Genomic DNA, 16638 nt, shown 5'->3' with positions numbered 1-16638 from the left:
CCACCAATCGCCAAGAGTGGAAGTATATTATAAACAAGGCAAAAAATCCAGTGGCACCCACAGCAGTGTATTGGCTGAGAGGAAAACCTGCTCCACCAATCACCAGCTAAAGGATAAAAAGAAGGAGGAGGAGAAGCAAACCCAAATGGTACCTGCTAATAGAAGGGGATGGGGGAGGAGGAAGGGAGAGAAAGCAGGGAAAGCAAGGAGGGGAGAACAGGGGTTGGCAAGGATGGAGAAAAATGAGAGTTGGCAGAGGGGATGGAAAAAACAGAGAACAGACAGCAGGTATGAAGAGGTATGGATTGGATACTAGACGCTTCAAATAAAATCGCTTTAAGTGGAAACAGGTGAACTGGTGGAAGCAACTGTATTTAGAGACTCTTTAAACAGCAGTAGCTGCTTCTGCTGGCACAGAACAAATATTCTCTTCTTTTGGACTCATTCATTCTAAATTGAGAAATTGTTTGGGACCACATAAAACAGGAAAGCTTGTTTTTCTTTTCCAGGTTATGAACCAACAAGAAAATGAATATGAGCTGCAAAAGACAGCAGACAATCTGTCCAAATAACCTATTAAATTGAATTGTTCACCTCACAATGATTTCATGATTATCTATTTCCAATGGTAAATAATCAAAGAATCATTAGTTTTCTGATATAACTGTGAAACTAGAAGTTCATATTCTAAAGATGAAACCTTCATCTAGGTTGTAAATATTAAGGGTATTGTTGTTGTTATTAGGTGCGAAGTTGTGTCCGACCCATCGTGACCCCATGGACAATGATCCTCCAGGCCTTCCTGTCCTCTACTTCCCCGGAGTCCATTTAAGCTTGCACCGACTGCTTCAGTGACTCCATCCAGCCACCTCATTCTCTGTCGTCCCCTTCTTCTTTTGCCCTCAATCGCTCCCAGCATTAGGCTCTTCTCCAGGAAGTCCTTCCTTCTCATGAGGTGGCCCAAGTATAGCAACCAGTAAGAATGAGCCTTTATTTAGAAAACCATCATGCATAATCTGAATATATCCAGTTTTACTGACAGTGATTTAAATCATGATCATAATTCAGTTTGATTGACATCCAAGCCACCCTAGTTTGCAGTGTAAGCTGAGAATGAATTCATACACAAGGAGTATAAATGCTACCAAGGGGGAGAGAAAGCAACAAACAGGACAGTGCAATTCTTGTCTAATTTCACATAGTATATGCTGATACCCCGCCCCCACACACACACAGCACACTTGAAATTCCACACATTCCTAATTTATCTTCATAAACAGATCTGTTGCCCAATTTGCTCTGTAACGCCGGAAGGAATTAAGCCATTAACAAAAACCCAAACCCCTTGCTTTGCACTGCTGAGAACTGTAGAAGAAGAAGAGTTGGTTCTTATATGCCACTTTTCTCTACCCGAAGGCATCTCAAAGTGGCTTACATTCCCCTTCCCTTTCCTCTCCCCACAACAGACACCCTGTGAGGTGGGTGAGGCTGAGAGAGCCCTAATATTAAGAATCATTCTAATTTTAAAACTCACAAGCATTATCTCAAGCAATTGAGACTATCTCTACCTAAGTTGCTCTGAATCCACCCAGCTCTTTCTTGTTTTGATTGCTCTCCTAGCAAATCTGGCCACAACAGAAGTTATTTCAGTGCTTTTATCTGACAACATGTCTTGGATCACCCCTGAGTTGGGCTTATTCTGTAGGGAAGGTATAAGTTCTCCCCTGAATTCAGAATTCAGGGAAGCCCTGATATTACTGCTCTGTCAGAACAGCTTTGATAGTGCTGTGGCAAGCCCAAGGTCACCCAGCTGGCTGCATGTGGGGGTGGAGTGGGGAATCAAACCCAGCTTGCCAGATTAGAAGGCCACACTCCTAACCACTACACCAAGCTGGCTCTCTACCAAGCTGTATATAAGAAGGATGCAGAAAATGCCCTGCTGGAAAAGCAGGTCCAAGCTCTTTGCTGACGAGGTTTGACTCAAGGAGCAGGCTGAAGCATGCCAGGGAGGGATTGGTCCTACAGATTGCAATATGGGCTTCATAAAACACAGACTATGCCAAAAGGTTCATTTCAGAACATGAAGAGCCCTTGGGCCATATAGTTAAAATATAGTGATCAATATGGTATTTTCCTTTCTTTATTACCAGTGCATCAGTTCATTCATCTCCTTACTTGTATGGGCTGTTAACAAAGTCATCTCCCCAGACCATATCTTCACGGCAATTCAAAACACTATGGGAGGCATCCAAAAAGAGCTGGACAAAGTTAACCAGTGAATCCTGCACCAGGTAACGTACAGAGTCCTGTAACATGAACTTGATAAGCTCCATGAGCTGGTGAAGCTTGGACATCTGGTACACTTCCCACTTGGTCTCATATAGGTTGTACCAGCCTTTGCCTATGTCCCTCAGACTGCTTCTCACTGCTATCTTTAGAGTATTAATCCATGTATCTTTAAGGAACATTGAAATCTAGAGGAAAACAGAACAAAGCATGTCAATTTAACCTCAGGACTAAACATATAGTCAAATGGCATCTTTAAGAACAAAGAAGTTTTATTCAAGGTATAAGCTTTTGTATACATGCACACCTTTTCAGATACAATGAAATGGGAATTACCAGTCCATACTTACAGGTAAACTATAAGCAATAAATTAACATGCAGCATATCTGTTCCACTTAATATTTATGGTAAGGGCTTGGAAGAGGAGCATGTCTCATGGCTTAAATGCCACTCAGCGCTTAACACCCACTCAGGTTCATTTTCAAGCTGTCCCATCCCTGAGTGCCTCCTCCTCCAACTGGCTTGCCTGTCTGTCCAGCGGCCAGCCAATCACCTTCTGTCCCCCACCCCTGACTCCTTCCACTTCCCTCTGAGGCTTGGAGGCTGCAGATCCTTTCTGCATGAGAGCTGTTCCTGCCAGTGAGTTCCATAACAGCTGCCTGCAGCCTTTTCAGGACCTGGGGGGAGGGAGAGGCCATCCGCTGAGTTCTTCCACTCCACCCCCTAATCTAGTGCCCACTGTATTCCTGAATGCAATAGGCTTGGCCCCTAGTTGAAAATATTTAACAGATTCCAGATCCAAACAGGAATAACAAGCTTAGTTTATAAAATTATCATTTGTTTGGGTTCAGTTCCAGGGGAAAAACAGTCAAGGAAATAAATAAAATGGGAGAATAGTGAGCAGGTGTATCTTTAAATCTAGAATGCTGAGAGCAATTAACTAGGACCCTGTCCTAGGAACCACGGCCGCGGATCGGGCCGCGCGGGCGCGGCCTGCACAGGCGCAGCCCGGCCCTGATTCCCTCTTCCCGCCCTCCCGCAGTAAGTAGCTTCCTGGGCCGCAAGCTTGCGGCCTGGGAAGTTTTTTACTGCGGGGGGCGGGGGCAGGGAGAGGGAGCTGCGGCCCGGCGCCATGGCCTTCGCGGCCCGGCGCCAGGCCGCGGCCCGCAGGTTGGGGACCACTGTTCTGGGGCACAGACAGGCAGACCAGCGTCCGTCCTGTGTGTCTGGAAAGTGCAGGAAGATCTAAATAAATATTTACAGCCTGAAACTGTAAATAGTGAACAAGTAAATGGCCGGAGACACATGGGAACTGCAATAACGTTTTTCAACCATGGTCTGGCAAATAAAAAAACAGTATAAAAAAACCTTACTAAGGTCAAGACTGCTGTGCACAGAGAGTCTTCCTCTTAGGATTGCCAGCTTCCGTGTGAGGCTCTCTACCCCACCTCCCTCATGGAGAATCTGCTATGGGGAGAGAAAGGGAAGACAATTGGAAGATGCTTTGAGACACCTGAGGCCTGCTGGGTCACTGCGGTCCATTCCCAGTTCTCTCTGACCTCTCACAGCCCCACATACCTCACAAGTTGACTATTGTGGGAAGACAAATGGAAAAGGTGTTTGTAAACAGCTTTGAGACTCCTCTGGGTAGTAAACAACAGGGTTCAAAAATCCGTTCTTCTTCTAAGGAGCAACCATGAAAGAAGCATGTGGGCAAGTAACATTTTATCAACAGTGAAAAAATGGAAAAGAAGGAACAGGGTGGACACCTGTGTACTGTGACTACCCCATGTGTATTAGGACAGAGGGGCTTTTCGGTGTCTGTGGCCTCATTCACACAAGAAGGGAAATGACGCAGAACTGGGGGGAATTGGTTGCCATGTAATCTTCCCCTAAGAAGAGTCTCCAGTCTGATTTTCCCTTCACCTATTGAAAGACATGGCTCTGAGAAACTAATCTGTAACCACTATGCCACAATTCCCAAAGGTCAGTCCTCTCCCACACTCAACGAACATTCCAAACCACAGGTTACCGACACCCATATCTCCAAACCCAGGCTATCATTTGCCACCATGCCACCACAACCTCCCACACAACACACACATTCAACCCCATGCCCTTACAGACTGGACGACCCCCCCTTCCTCTTCCCACTGCCAAGCTCTAGTGCCCATTGTATTCTTGAATACAACGGGCTTTGCCCCTAGTTAAGAAATAAATCTCATAGTATTCATATACTTAGGATTGCAACTCAATCATCTGGTAGGCAAGATTTACAAAAACAAATATTTAAAACATTGTTCCTAGCCTGTGTATATAGCCCAGTGCTTCTGAGAACTGTTGTGGATGGGGGGAGCAGGGGTCTCTTCTCTTCTTTGCCATGGTCGAATTTAAAATTCCCATGTAATAGCAGCTAGAGTGGAGTGGATTTAATAGGAAAGGGAGGAGTTAAAGGTAAAGGTAAAGGTATCCCCTGTGCAAGCACCGAGTCATGTCTGACCCTTGGGGTGACGCCCTCTAGCATTTTCATGGCAGACTCAATACGGGGTGGTTTGCCAGTGCCTTCCCCAGTCATTACCGTTTACCCCCCAGCAAGCTGGGTACTCATTTTACCGACCTCGGAAGGATGGAAGGCTGAGTCAACCTTGAGCCGGTTGCTGGGATTGAACTCCCAGCCTCATGGGCAAAGCTTTCAGACGGCTGCATTACCACTCTGCGCCACAAGAGGCTCTTAGGGAGGAGTTACGCCCCTAAAATTGTGCTACTCATATTTTTATTTATTCAAGGATCATACTGAAACTCTGCAACTGCTGCTCTGCTAAAAAACTATAAGATGTCTGCAAAAGGAAGTTCTATTTCAAAGAAATGAAACATTGCAGGTGAGCACTGTGTCTTTAATGACAAATGGACTACTGAGTACTTCTTTGTTTTAAACAAGGATAAAGCAGTTTATCTGATATGTCTTGAAACTGTCTCAATATGAAAGGAGTACAATATTAAAAAGGCACTTTGAATCCTGTCACAAGAGCTACTCAATATATCAAGGAGAGGTATGAATGAACAAGATAAACTCTCTTAAAAATTTAATATTTTTGCAGCAAAATAGTTTTAGAAAGCACGTTGAAGAAAACCTGTCTACTGTGAGGGCCAGCTATCATGTTGCTAAATGTATTGCTGAGCGTTGTAAACCATTCCCTGATGGTGAATTTGTTAAAAAGTGCATGGTTAAAGTAATGGAGGAAATGTGCCCTGAGAAGGTATCTTGTGTTAGTTGTGTCAGCGTTGAAGAATTAGGAGAAGAGCTGCATATGGGACTGGTTGTCAAGGCAAAACGTTTTGAGTTTTTTCTTTGGCATTAGATTAGAGCAATGACATTACAGACAGTGCTCAACTACTAATTTTTATCAGGGGGATAGAGTCCAACTTCAGAATTACAGAAGAGTTGGGTGCACTGCAGAGTTTGAAAGGCACCACAATTGCAGAAAACATATTCTTGGTGTGTAAATCAGTAGAAAACTTGGTCTGAGTTGGAATAAATTGAAAAGCATCACAACTGATGGTGCAAGAAATATGGTGGGAAGTAAAACTGGTGTAGGTTTGAACACATTACATTTGAACACATTGAATCTAAAGTTGTAGAGGAAAGGAAAACTTATGTGTGACATGTATACTGACATGAAACCTTTTGAAGCAAAACTAAGCATTTTGTGAAGCAAGTTAGTGAAGGTAACTTTTCAAACTTCTCATGCTGCAATGGACTAAAATTTGAGGAGGAGGAGAATTTACAATTCAATTTTGAAAGACATCAAAGCACTGAACCTATTGCAGGTAGAATTTCAGAACAGATTCACTGATTGCCATAAGCTTGGAAAGGAAATAAGAATGTTTCAGAATCCATTTGAAGTAGCACCAGAAGATGCAAGTAACTTTTTTCAGATGGAACTAATTGATTTGCAAGCCAGTGATCATCTAAGAGACATTTACAAAGAAAATAGTCTGTTAGATTTCTATTCTGGTCTACCAGATTTATCAACCTAAAGAAATTTGCTGCAGGCATGTTCACAGTCTTTGGCACCACATAAATCTGTAAACAAACCTTTTCCAAGATGAAAATTATGAAATCGAAGTGTAGGTCAAGGCTTACAGATGAACATTTACATGACATTTTAAGAGGGTCTGTCACAAACCTTGACTTGGACATCAGTGCCTTGGCTAACAGAAAACAGCCACAAAAATCACACTAGGTAAGCATGTGTAGGATTCCATGGTAAAATATTGTTTCAAAATGGATTGCATTAAAGTTAGCATTTTTTCATTTACCTTTGAATGTTTACTTTTGATCTAAATAAGTAGGTTAATAATTTTGTTACATTTTGGTTTAAGATGTGGCCCTCTTTAGGCACTGGGCACCCTAATGTGGCCTCCATGTGCCAAAAGGTCGGGGACTCCTGCATATTCTATTCATTACATTAGACTCTACTATTCAAATCTATTAATCCAAATAGAAATAAAATAAAGAAGATGTATAGCTCTTTGGGGGGGGGGACAGATGTAAGAGCTGAGGTTAGCAATGTAATACAACCTTGATGATTGATGCTTCTAGGTAAAGTACCTTTGGAAACTGAGTGATCTGCAACATAGGAGAAGCAGGAAGGGGGTACTTAACCGTTCTCTACTTGCTGCCTTTCTACTGTAATTCTCATCACAGGCCTGTGTGTAACCTGGCCTGTGTGTAACCATCTAAATTTGTAAGGGTAAACATGCATTTGGAATACAAGGGTAGGGGCACACAGAGATGGTTGAAGTAAAAATATGGCAGCCAGATTAAGCACTTTTTCTTTCTTTTTCTCCATCATGTATTTTCTTCTAAGGTTACTTCATCTACAAAAAACAGCTTTCAGTGATATTACATGCATTTTATCTCACAAAACACCACTTAGAATGCAGACAGAACACTGCTATCTACTGCAATAAATATTCCAGTAACAGTAACAACAATAAACATTCCAGCAATGGTAACAACCACCTTTTTAGTAATGATAATAATATTCCAGTAGTGGTAACAACCATAAGAATCAACTTTGAAAGAAAACTTACTATGTAGGACTTGATCCAGTTTAGGATTTTCATTTGAGGCATTACATCTTATTTTTAACAGGCTAAGAAAAACTCCTGCTTTAACTAAAACGGGGCAGCTGTAACTCTTCCTTCTAATTTCCAGCTCCATTTTTAAAAAATAACCCACTAAAAGGTGTTGCCTTTTTCCTCCCTTCATGATAAGTTTAATCAGTATGTACATTGCCCATCGTTTCCTTTTACACTGCTTTTGTTCCTGCCAGACAAACAGCCTTTTTGCATTGGAAGAAATAAAAGATTGTTGAGGAATATCAGGGGTTATCTTCTGAAAAGGGAATGCTGGAAACAACAGGACCTCATGAAAAATCTGTGTGCATGACCATCACTTGGATCCTACCCAAACTGATTTTGGGAAAATAAAAGCCTCTTAATCATGGACAAGAGAATAGATCACCATGTTGGAACAACTGCGACCCTCCTTGACCGCAGATTATTCACAAGGATTTTCTTATATTTCTCCCTCAACAGCACACAGTCCAATAAGTCTGGTCATAGGCTCCTTACATTTTGCATAACCCCATCTCTGCAAAATAGCTCTCCCCTCTGTCTTACCTGAGAAAAGGTCTGTGTCTGGATTTGTTCAAACTCCTCTAATCGGCCATACTTAGTCAAGGTTGAATGGAACAGTGACATCGCAGCAGTTTTATTGCATTCATCCCGCACCTGGCACAAAGCCATGATGACTTCTGGTCGCGTCAGGAGGGAGACAAAGCTGAACGCTTCTCTTTGCTCATTAAATGGGTACTCTGGGACCTCAATGAGACCTGGTGGCAAAAACATTATATTAACTAAGTTGCAAAAGTGGTGTCATAACAGTTATGCTAAGCTTGTGCACACACTTACTTGTTAGCTATAGAGACACTGTTCCTTAAGCATGTTAGGCAGGTAAATGAGCAATAGAAACTGTTCCCACTAGAATACTTTGAAGGAGTCATACTTTGGTTACTAATCCCTCTTTAAACTCTCTTGCCTACAGCTTGTGTCCTTTTGAAGCAGGGCCATTTCTTCAGTTTGGTGTAGGGGTTAGGAGTGTGGATTTCTAATCTGGCAAGCCAGGTTCGATTCTGCACTCCCCCACATGCAGCCAGCTGGGTGACCTTAAACTCCCCATGGCTCTGATAAAGCTGTTCTGACAGAGCAGTAATATCAGGGCTCTCTCAGCCTCACCCACCTCACAGGGTGTCTGTTGTGGAGAGAGGAAAGGGAAGGCGACTGTAAGCCGCTTTGAGCCTCCTTTGGGTAGAGAAAAAGCAGCATATCTTCATCACTCCTACTCCTTACCATACCAACTTCCATCAACTTCCCTCTTGCTCTTTAAAACAGTGGACCACCTCTTCTTGTGACTTCTGATTAGTTCTTTATGTATGACTAGTCTTTAAAGCCCACTCATAAGAGCGGGCTTTGAAAGGGGGAGTGCCCCATGGCAGCGGCCCACGCACCCCCGAGCACCCCCCACACACTGGCCTGATTCGATGCCAACAGCTAAGCCTCCCCCACCTGCCCCCCTCCCCGGAGATTCCCCTGCTTCCCTGTGGGCCTTGGAGCAGGCCCGGCGCATCGGGGATGTGGTGGACCTGCTCTGAGGCCCGCAGGGAAGCCTCCCCCGGCCGGCCGCCTACCTGCCGAGTCCCCGGCCCGCAGCGAACTCCAGGCAGTTGGGTAACGCTTCGCACCTTCCGATTGGCCCCTCACCCAATTAGCTGGAATTCTTTTCAGTCTGGGTGAGGGGCCCCTTGGTCCCGTATCCCGGATTCTGCCTGCCCCCCTTAACCAATTATGTATACCACTCCCCGAGCAGTTTATAGATGGCTCCCAGCAGTCATGCAGGTTCCAGTGCAGGTTCCAGTGCCAGCAACTAATCGCACTCCTCTTTGCACCTTATCTTTCCTCATTTTTCTGTCTGTTGTGGGGAGAGGAATGGGAAGGCGACTGTAAGCCGCTTTGAGCTTCCTTCGGGTAGGGAAAAACGGCATACTTCAACCAACTCTTCTTCTTCTTCTAGTACAATGGATCAGTAGGATCCAGTGCTACAAGCATCAATATTTCATTGGTAAAAATGGGCAAACAGCTACAGTTGCAACCGAAAAATGATAGTAACAGAGCGTAGAAAACCAAACAGTTATTCACCAACAAAGTCCTGGGAAAATCAAAATGTCATCGCTTGACACTTAGAACATAAAAGAAGAGGTGCAGTGAACAGGTGCGGGGAGAGGGACTCATAGGCCAGGCTCAGTAGCAGGAAATGCTGGCCCAAGTATATGAACAGCCCTTCTTATTTGGCATGAAAAGGATTAATGAACTATAGGATTACATCCCATTCTGTTGGATCACCCTATGAGTACAATGCAACCTCCTTCTTCCAAAAGTATGGTAGAGATTAAAATGTGCATGTTACCTAATTTGGTTAAAATGAAGTACACAATGTAAGGGTTAAACACTGGGTTGGATCAATGTAATTCACAAGGTGACTTCAGAGAGGACGTACACATTGTGGGTATTTCAATATATCAAAAGACTAGCTTTAAAACCTGTTCATAAGAACTTCCCGGCTGCTTTTCAGGCTGCCGGGAAGCACTGAGGGCAAGGGGGTGGGGGAGAGGCAGTGCTTCCTGGGGGTCTGGAAAGCTGGCTGCACCCTGACTGGCCCTGGAGAGGCCAGACCGTTGGTCCCCCAAGGCTATTTCACAATTATTAAGAGGCACCAAATGGATAAGATACCTTATGGACAATGGCTGCAATCCTAAAAACACTTTCCTGGAAGTAAGAACTTCCTTCCAAGTGGACCTGATTAGACTTTGTTCCTGGAGTGGGGACCACCCAACTGTGTGTGTGTATGGGGGGGGCAATACAGACACTTTGCACTCTGAAGAATAAGGTCAAAACTTTATTTATTATAGGTTCCTCAGGTCTCGGGGCAGCACAGGCTGGGAACAATGGGCATGGCTGACAGCCAAGCTGCTGTCAGCACCTTTTCCAACTTGCCTGTTGGGGTAACCAAGGGCACAGGACTGTTGTTAAGGTTGGAAGTCCTGCAAACCATTATTCCTATCCATCACCATCCTCCTGGGGTGTGGCCAATGTGTCAGCTCTTAGGCTGGTTGTCCTGCACCACCTGAGCCCTTTAATGGGACTCCCCTTTTGGTCATGCAAGAAGCCCACCCTGCAAACCTCCTGAAAAGATACAATTCTATGACATAATTAATCTCTTCTTAATATTATCTCCTGCATCACATCTAACAGAATTTAACGTTAAACACAACAAATAGGTTTTTACAGCTTAGAAAGAGCTTGCTCATCTCTGCTGTGCCACCTACCCTTCTCCGGCACCTTCTCTTCCTCTTTCTCAGGCAGCGTGACATAAGAGAATGTCTGAGGCTTGGAAATGACAATTCTGTCAAAGTTAATCTTGTTCATGGTACGTTCATAGTCTAGGGACACCTCTTTCCCCAGGTGATACAGCCGATTTAAAACGCTGAGTATAATTAAAAAACTAATTAACAGAATGAACAATGACCACTCAAAATGACACATCTGCATCACTCATACCTGCAATCTCATATTCAACTCCCCTATGCTCACTTACGCTTTGCTTCTTCATTAAAAGTGTCTGAAGTGTATTAACAGGTTCTCACAGTAGACCCAGAATGGGGCAGCAGGTGATGCAGAAAGTTCAGGAGCCAGTGGGGTACAATTGTGTGGCATTTAGGATTGTATGGCTAATGACCGTGAGGGAGAACTTTAGAAACTATATTTCCATTTATGTTTCTTGCTTCACTTCTAGATTTCTATATCATGCTGATTACAACACTGCTCTGCATACTCTGAGAATTTTCCATCTCTCAGCCTGCAGAAAGGATTTGTTATGGCCCTTGAAAAGGACATGCAACTTGATCATGTGCAGCTAGGCACTGTGCATTCGAGGAAGTGTGCTTGAAGGTATTTAAGCCCTAGAAATGCTCTAGTCCTCCCTTCGGCCTTTGCCAGACACAGTTTACCCACTGATCTTTTGACTGAAGGGGCAGTGCAGGCACAAGCTGGTTGCTTCAGGAATGTTTTACCTCCAAAGAAGATCTTCTGTTTAGGCTGTTCCAGATGGGCCAGGAGTGAAGATGTTTTCACCCACTCTGCACTACTTTTCACCCTGAACCACAACATACCTTGTATAATCAAAACATTTTGCACTTGGGAAAAATTCTAATTAGTCATCACAATGATTAAGTGATAGAATGCAAACCCCAGAGGAGGCTGAATGGAACACTCAAATCAGTTTACAGGACTGCCTTAAGAAGGGACAGACAAGAAAAGAAGGGGGGAGGTGTAGCAATATATATTATGCAGCAATATATATTAGGAATCTTTATACTTGTGAAGAAATACAGGCAACCGAGCATGAAAGTTCAATTGAATGTATTTGGGTAAATATAAAAGGAGTAGGAAATGAGAGTAGTATTATTGTGGGGGTCTGCTATAGACCACCAAGCCAGTCAGAGGACTTGAATGAGATACTGCTGGACCAAATTACACAATTTTCAAAAACGGGAAACAGTGGTCATGGGTGACTTCAATTACTCAGATATCTGTTGGAAGACCAACTCTGCTAAAAATGCAAACTTCGTTAAATTCTTAACTTGTCTTGCTGACAGCTTCATTTCCCAGAAAGTAGAGAGGAGAACCAGGGGCTCTGCTATCTTAGACTTGATTCTCATCAACAGGGAAGAACTGGTAGATGAGGTGGAAGTAGTGGGCACACTTGGTAGCAGTGACCGTGTGCTTTTGGAATTTTCAATCGAGGGAAAGAGAAAATCTTTACGTAGTTGTACGTATAGACTGATTTTTACAGCTGATTTTCACAGACTAAAAGATATGTTGCATAAGGTCCCGTAGTCAGAAAGACTTAAAGAGATGGGAGTCCAAGAGGGCTGGGAGTTTCTTAAAAGTGAAATACTGAACAAACAATTCCCTTGAGAAGAAAAGATGGAAGGAGCCTAAGGAAGCCTAGGTAGCTCAATAAGCAGTCGTCAAAAGATTTGAGGAATAAAAAAGACTCATTTAGGAAATGGAAAGAAGGCCTTATTACCAAGGATGAGTATAAACAAATAATCAATAATTGTAGGGGGAGTGTTAGAAATGGATCCTAATTCTGTCAGGTGGATCAATAGCTGGTTGACAAATCGTACCCAGAGGGTACTTCTTAATGGTTCAGCATCTTCTTGGAAAAGAGTGACAAGTGGAGTACCCCAAGGATCTGTCCTGGGGCCTGTGTTGTTCAACACATTTGGATGAGGGATTAGAGGGGATATTAATTAAATTTGCAGATGATACTAAACTGGGAGGGGTGGCAAACAAATGAAGACAGCAACAGAATACATGATGAACTTGATAGGCTCGAGAAGTGGCTAAACTGAATAAAATGAGGTTCAATTGGGACAAATGTAAAGTTCTGCATTTAGGTAGGAAAAACCAAATACACCAATATAAGATGGGGGAGACTTGTCTTGGCAGTAGCATGTGCGAAAAGGATTTAGGTGTCCTAGTAGACCATAAATTGAACATGAGTCAGCAGTGTGACTCAGTGGCTAAAAAGGTGAATGGAATTTTGGGCAGTATCAAACGGAGTATTGTGTCCAGATCACGGGAGGTGATGGTACCACTTTACTCTGCTCTGGTTTGGCCTCACTTGGTGTACTGTGTTCAGTTTTGGGCACCCCAGTTGTTGATAGATGTTGACAAACTGGAACGTGTCCAGAGAAAGGCAAACAAAGATGGTGAGGGGTTTGGAGACCAAGACATATGAAGAAAGGTTGGGGGAGCTTGGTCTGTTTAGCCTAGAGAGGAGACAACTGAGAGGGGATCTGATAACCATTTTCAAGTATTTAAAAGGGTGCCATATGGAGGATGGAGCAGAATTGTTCTCTCTTGCCCCAGAGGGATAGACTAGAACGAATGGGATGAAATTAATTCAAAAGAAATTCCATCTAAACATCCAGAAGAAGTTCCTCGGGAGGTGGTGTGTTCTCCATCTTTGGAAATTTTTAAACAGAGGCTAGATAGCCATCTGATGGAGAGGCTGATTCTGTGAAGGCAAAGGGGTGGCAGGTTACAGTAGATAAGCGATTGGGATGTGAGTGTGCTGCATAGTGCAGGGGGTTGGACTAGATGACCCGTGAGGTCCCTTCCAACTCTATTATTCTATGATTCTATGTATTGTAAGAACAGGAGTGGGGCAGGGCTTGCTCTGTAAGGCTGACATGGCATGTAACACACTGCCCTGAATTCTTGAAGATTTAATGTGGGAATCTGAATGTGGCCACTACTAGGGGCAGAGGTGTTTGCTTCATAAGTACTGTTTTTCTACAGGCAATGTGGCCTAGTCGGAACCACAATGCAATAAACTGCATCCCAATGGCCACATGCTTACATTCTAATAATTTCAGGACAACCTGAACATGGCAGCTTCTTGCCTCCTTTCCCCGGAGGTCTGTAATGTGCTAAGTATTTAATTAAGCTAGGCTGCAGTTCTTCCTATAAGTCTATAACCTGATTAAACCCAAATTCATGTGCCACATGGTCCTTCCAGGGTCAAGGGCCAATATAAACAGGTAGAAACAATCATGCCTGAATCATATGTTCCATCCAATCCAAAAAAGGCACTGGAGGAAGGAAGCAGCCTTCCTTGAATTTAGCAGCTGAAGATGCACATCTGGATGAGTCTCCTTATCCAGACTACCATGTTCATTAGGACCCGTGAAGTATCTAATATGCCTTTGAGGGCACATGATGTGCATTGCCATCCAGATTCTCAATTATTCTGCATAATTAGTTCCCTGCAACGTGCTATATCATGGTTGCTTTCACTGCATGTAGAAGCATACATTAGCATAGCATTTGAATGTTATCACATGGGGGAATTTCTCAAAACCTCTACCACTCATTTTTTGAAAGTATAAAATGCATAACATACCAGTCCAAACCCAGATTTCCAGATAGTATTATTTTACTGTAATATCATTTTCCACCTCTATTACCAGCATATTTTTGTGCAGCCACAGATAGAGCTATTCATAGACAGCTTCTCTTTCCCTTAAAAAATATATTGCTTTTCACACCTCTGTATCTGAATGTGGAAAAAGCTGTCACAGCTCAGTGAAGTGGACAGATATATCTATGACAATACTGGCCGATGATTCATCTAGCTCAGGGCAGCTCAATTTTTCCAAACCATGGAGCCTGCAGAACAGCAACTGCAGGGGTTTATGCTCTCCTTACTTCCATACAGAGATTTATTCTCATTCCATTTGATTACACATTGTTATTGATCCAATATTTGAATATCCATTAGTGGCTGCTAATAAACAGAAGATCAGTAATCTGGTTATAAGGTAGCTCTCAATGAATCACAAGAAGGGTTATTAACCACCCCAAAGGGCTCTTGAAAACCTTATAAATTATGTTTTAAGTATGGATGAACACATGAAACTGCCTTATACTGAATCAGGCCCTTCCTCTATCCAGTTAACTACAGATTTCTGACTGTGGTTACTTTTTAGTAGGGACGTGTGATCCGGTACTATTTTCCTGGGGGGAGGGAGAACAAACAGGTATTCAGGTATTTTCAGCCTCCTGAAGCTGAATCACAATCACCAGAAGATTCAATGGTCCAAATCAGAGAAGCCCAAATCGATTCAAGTGATTCGAATCCCTTAAATGGCTCCAAGGAATTCCAGTGCTCCTTTTTGCTTCCTTCCCTTTGGAAGAGCGGAGGGAGTGAAAGGAAACTGTGAAATTGTTGCTGACCATGTAAATTGAACAACCTGACAGCCTTGCCAATCAGCTGTACAATTTAAAGATCCCTCAGCCATTTAAACCTTCCCTTCCCTCCTTTCCAAAGGGAAGGAAGCGAAAAGGAGCACTGGAATGGCTTGGAGCCATCCCACCATACATCAGGGCAGCCACTGGCTGTCATGATGTGCAGGGGGTGGGTGGTTGAGAGCTACCTCCCTGATCCCAGGGAGAGAAGTATCAGTCACGAATTGAGTATTTCCGTGAATCAATTTCAATACCAATAAAGAATCGTCATAATACTTACATACTTCCTTTTCTTAGATGTGGAGTGTCCATTGCCAACTGCTTCATCCGCAGAAGACTTTTCTCTTCAATGCTTTGCAATCCATCCACAGGCATACAGTCCACATACAGATTGTACAATAATAGTGCCTGTGTTTTTTTCCGCAAGTCATTGGCAGAGATTACGCGCTGGGCAAACACACGAGGATCCTCTGCGAGAAAAAGCAAACGGACCCGGGGCACCCAATATTGACAAGGCATCATTGGGGCTCTCCCTGGGAAGAAATCAAGAAGTGATTAATCAGCTGTAAGAATACATAACAAAAGCTAGAAGCCTTAGGCACCAAGACTGACCCAAGTCCCTATGAACCTATTAACAAGCTGGCATACCCAGGACTATAAAACTAATGAAAAAATGAGCAACAGATAGAAAAATATCCAGTACTCTCTAATTGAAGGGCTCTCTAATTGCATCATCACAGTGCAGGGCTTTGATGAAACTAACTTGGAGTTCTTGTTCTCTCTCTTAAGTCTTCCCCACAATATAAAAAATGTAGTGACAGCCTGACTCTCACAGGTATGTGGAACACATACCTGCTCCAGGGCTCCTTGGTCCCTCCCCCTATTTTCCTCCCTCTCTGTCAGATAGACAAACACGTACACACAAACTCCTTCATCCCCACTTCCCCCTCCCCTCTCCCTCCTTCCCTGTTCCTTCCCCTCCCTCCTCCTTCCTCCATGGACCCTCCCCCCTCTCTCTTTCTCAGGCTGCATAGGCTGTGCAGCTGCCGCCCTGGACCCTGGTGGCTTCACAGCTGCCAGCTCAGCCGCAGCTTTGGCCTCCTCCACCAGATACTCCCGTCTCTTCTGGCGCACTCCCTGGAGTGAGACTACCAACGTCATGTCCATAGTCACATCTGTTTCAGGGGGCGTGCCAGAAGGTGTTCCACATCAATAATAATGGCCTACCTTTTGCAGTCATTCCCCCGTTGAGTACTGGTCTTCCTTTTCTATCACGGACAAGGCCCCACAGGTTTGTCTTATGTACCAAGTACAGTTTTGTCTCTTCATCATAATCCAAGACCCCAACATTTATCCACTTGTATATCAGTTTTGGACTTCTGGGATCCTCTGAGAGATTAATGACAAAT

At 43.6% G+C, this 16638-nt stretch overlaps 1 protein-coding gene across 7 annotated transcripts in view; it reads right to left on the bottom strand.

The window, feature by feature from the left end:
• Positions 1 to 16638, bottom strand: part of DNAH1 (dynein axonemal heavy chain 1) — a 236653-nt gene that overhangs the window by 172083 nt on the left and 47932 nt on the right. For all 7 annotated transcript variants that reach the window (XR_013229078.1, XM_077325858.1, XM_077325859.1 and 4 more), the window contains 5 exons: positions 16457 to 16618; positions 15510 to 15762; positions 10738 to 10895; positions 7976 to 8187; positions 2176 to 2474 (listed from right to left, as the gene is read on the bottom strand). Coding sequence is in view for 6 of the 7 variants with exons in the window: in XM_077325858.1 (XP_077181973.1) it covers positions 2176 to 2474; positions 7976 to 8187; positions 10738 to 10895; positions 15510 to 15762; positions 16457 to 16618 (1084 nt within the window). In the remaining variant the exon portion in view is untranslated. The remainder of the gene's footprint in view (positions 1 to 2175; positions 2475 to 7975; positions 8188 to 10737; positions 10896 to 15509; positions 15763 to 16456; positions 16619 to 16638) is intronic.

This window comes from Paroedura picta, chromosome 3 (assembly GCF_049243985.1).
Source record: "Paroedura picta isolate Pp20150507F chromosome 3, Ppicta_v3.0, whole genome shotgun sequence".
In the NCBI taxonomy this organism is placed as follows: Eukaryota; Metazoa; Chordata; class Lepidosauria; order Squamata; family Gekkonidae; genus Paroedura; species Paroedura picta.
Note: the sequence above shows the minus strand (reverse complement) of the source record. Positions and strands in the feature narration are given on the sequence as shown.